At 60.6% G+C, this 3,473-nt stretch overlaps 1 protein-coding gene across 1 annotated transcript; it reads left to right on the top strand.

Annotated features, from left to right (window-relative positions):
• Window positions 1–6: 6 nt before the first annotated feature.
• LOC130598848 (beta-1,4-glucuronyltransferase 1-like) lies at window positions 7–2,873 on the top strand (the record flags this gene model as incomplete). Its single annotated transcript, XM_057408703.1, has 2 exons — window positions 7–375; window positions 2,677–2,873. Coding segments are annotated over 2 exons (561 nt in total), but the record flags the coding sequence as incomplete, so codon positions are not given.
• Window positions 2,874–3,473: the final 600 nt, after the last annotated feature.

Below are 3,473 nucleotides of genomic sequence, written 5' to 3'. Positions count from 1 at the left end.
AGCATCCTAAGGGACCCCGATATCCCAGAGGACCCCAATGCCCCAGGTCCCACGCAGCCGCCCTGGACCCATGTGGTGTTCGTGCTCCCAGCCTTCGAGGTGCGTTTGGGGACCCCGGTGCCGGGGACGAAGGCAGAGCTGCGGCGGCTGTGGGGCACGGGGGATGCTCGGCCCTTCTATGGGGCGCTGTGCCCCCGGTGCCAGGCACCCACGGACTATGGGCGCTGGTGGGCGCTGCCGCCCGCCCCACACCTGCGAGTGGCCTATGAAGCCCCATGGCGTGACCCCTGGGAACCCTTTTATGTGGGGCCGGCCCACAGCGTCCCCCCCTTCGATGAGCGCTTCCTGCAGTACGGCTTCAACCGCATCAGTCAGGTGATGGAGGGTGCTCGGGGGGCCCTGGGGTGCCCATGGGGGCTGTGGGTGCTGTAGGGTGGCCATGGGGACCATAGGGTGGCCATGGGGACTGTGGATGCTGTGGGGTGGCCGTGGGGGCTATGGGTGCTGTGGGGTGGCCATGGGGACCATAGGGTGGTCATGGGGACCATAGGGTGGCCATGTGTGCTGTGGGGTGGCTATGGGGACTGTAGGGTGACCATGGGGGCTGTGGGTGCTGTGGGGTGGCTATTGGGGCCATAGGGTGGTCATGGGGACCATAGGGTGGCCATGTGTGCTGTGGGGTGGCTATGGGGACCGTAGGGTGACCATGGGGGCTGTGGGTGCTGTGGGGTGGCTATGGGGACCATAGGGTGGCCATGGGGGGCTGTGGATGCTGTGGGGTGGTCAAGGGGCTATGGGTGCTCTTAGGGGGACTGTGGGTGCTATAAGGCATCAATGGGTGGTGGGAGGTCTGTGGGTGTTATAGAGGATCTATGGGTGCTGTGGGGTCTCTGGGTGGTGTGTGTGGGGGCTGGGTTGTCTATGGGGGATGTGGGTGCTGTGGGGTGGCCATGGGGACTGTGGGTGCTGTGGGGTGGCCATGGGGGCTGTGGGTGCTGTGGGGTGGTCAAAGGGCTATGGGTGCTCTTAGGGGGACAGAGGGTGCTATAAGGCATCAGTGGGTCCTGGGAGGTCTGTGGGTGCTATAGAGGATCTACGGGTGCTATGGGGTCTCTGGGTGGTGTGGTGGGTCTCTGGGTGCTGTAGAAGATGTATGGGTGCTATAGAGGGTCTGTGGGTGCTATGGGGGTCTGTGGGTGCTGTGGGGGTCTCTGGGTGCTATTGGGGTCTATAGGTGCTATAGAGGAGCTATGGCTGCTGTAGGGGTCTGTGGGTGCTATAGAGGGTCTGTGGGTGCTATAGGGGAGCTATGGGTGCTATAGGGGTCTCTGGGTGCTACGGGGGTCTATGGGTGCTATAGAGGGTCTGTGGGTGCTGTCAGGGAGCTATGGGTGCTATAGGGGTCTTTGGGTGCTATAGAGATGTGTGGGTGCTATAGGGGTGCTCTGGGTGCTATAGGGGTCTGTGGGTTCTCTAGAGTGTCAGTGGGTGCTATAGGGGTCTCTAGGTGCTATTGGGGTCTATGTGTGCTATAGAGGAGCTGTGGCTGCTATAGGGGTCTCTGGGTGCTATAGAGGGTCTCTGGGTGCTATAGGGGAGCTATGGGTGCTGTAGGGGTCTCTGGGTGCTACGGGGCTCTATGGGTGCTATAGAAAGTCTGTGGGTGCTATAGGGGAGCTATGGGTGCTGTGGTGGTCTATGGGTGCTATGGGGGTCTGTGGGTGCTATAGGGGTCTGTGGGTGCTATAGGGGAGCTATGGGTGCTATGGGGGTCTGTGGGTGCTATAGGGGAGCTGTGGGTGCTATGGTGGTCTATGGGTGCTATGGGGGTCTGTGGGTGCTGTAGGGGAGCTATGGGTGCTGTAGGGGTTTATGGGTGCTGTAGGGGTCTATGGGTGCTATAGGGGAGCTATGGGTGCTATGGTGGTCTCTGGGTGCTGTAGGGGTCTCTGGGTGCTGTAGGGGAGCTATGGGTGCTGTAGGGGAGCTATGGGTGCTATAGGGGTCTTTGGGTGCTATAGAGATGTGTGGGTGCTATAGGGGTGCTCTGGGTGCTATAGGGGTCTGTGGGTTCTCTAGAGTGTCAGTGGGTGCTATAGGGGTCTCTAGGTGCTATTGGGGTCTATGTGTGCTATAGAGGAGCTGTGGCTGCTATAGGGGTCTCTGGGTGCTATAGAGGGTCTCTGGGTGCTATAGGGGAGCTATGGGTGCTATAGGGGTCTCTGGGTGCTACGGGGCTCTATGGGTGCTATAGAAAGTCTGTGGGTGCTATAGGGGAGCTATGAGGTCTATGGATGCTATAGGGGAGCTATGGGTGCTGTGGTGGTCTATGGGTGCTATGGGGGTCTGTGGGTGCTATAGGGGTCTGTGGGTGCTATAGGGGAGCTATGGGTGCTATGGGGGTCTGTGGATGCTATGGGGGCCTGTGGGTGCTATAGGGGAGGTATGGGTGCTATAGGGAGCTATGGTGGTCTATGGGTGCTATGGGGGTCTGTGGGTGCTGTAGGGGTCTCTGGGTGCTGTAGGGGAGCTATGGGTGCTGTAGGGGTCTGTGGGTGCTGTAGGGGTCTCTGGGTGCTGTAGGGGTCTCTGGGTGCTGTAGGGGTCTGTGGGTGCTGTAGGGGTCTCTGGGTGCTGTAGGGGTCTCCGGGGCTCCCATGCCCTCTCTCCCCCCAGGCGTGTGAGCTGCACGTGGCCGGGTTCCGTTTCGCGGTGCTGGACGGGGCCTTCGTGGTTCACGGCGGCTTCAAGGAGGCCGCGGGGTTCCACGGGGGCCGCGGCGCGGAGCAGCACCGGAACCGCCTCCTCTTCCGCCGCTTCCGCACCGACCTGCGCCAGCGCTACCCGGGCTCCGCGCGGCGCTGCTGAGCCCGCACCGGCACCCGCGGGGACGTAGGGCATGGATGTGGATGTGGGTGCTCCACGTGGGACATGGACGTGGATGTGGGTGCTCCACGTGGGACATGGACGTGGATGTGGGTGCTCCACGTGGGACATGGAACATGGATGTGGGTGCTCCACGTGGGACATGGACGTGGATGTGGGTGCTCCACGTGGGACATGGACGTGGATGTGGGTGCTCCACATGGAACATGGACATGGATGTGGGTGCTCCACATGGAGCAAGGAACATGGATGTGGGTGCTCCACATGGGACATGGAACATGGGTGCTCCACATGGGTCATGGAATATGGATGCTGCACATGGAACATAGGACATGGGATGTGGGACATGGATGTGGGTGCTCCACATGGGAATGAATCTGGATGCTGCACATGGGACATGGAACTTAGGACATGGACATGGATGTGGGTGCTGCACATGGAACATGGGATTTGGGACATGGACATGGATGTGGGTGCTGCACATGGGACATGGAATATGGGACACGGAACATGGATGCTGCACATGGGACATTGAACATAGGACATGGGATGTGGACATGAATGTGGGTGCTCCACATGGGACATGG

The sequence above is a fragment of the Pezoporus wallicus genome, unplaced genomic scaffold (assembly GCF_028554395.1).
Source record: "Pezoporus wallicus isolate ANWC-B61680 ecotype Strahan unplaced genomic scaffold, APGP_CSIRO_Pwel_v1 contig_10595, whole genome shotgun sequence".
NCBI classification, from domain to species: Eukaryota; Metazoa; Chordata; class Aves; order Psittaciformes; family Psittacidae; genus Pezoporus; species Pezoporus wallicus.
This window is presented reverse-complemented; position numbering and strand designations above follow the sequence as displayed.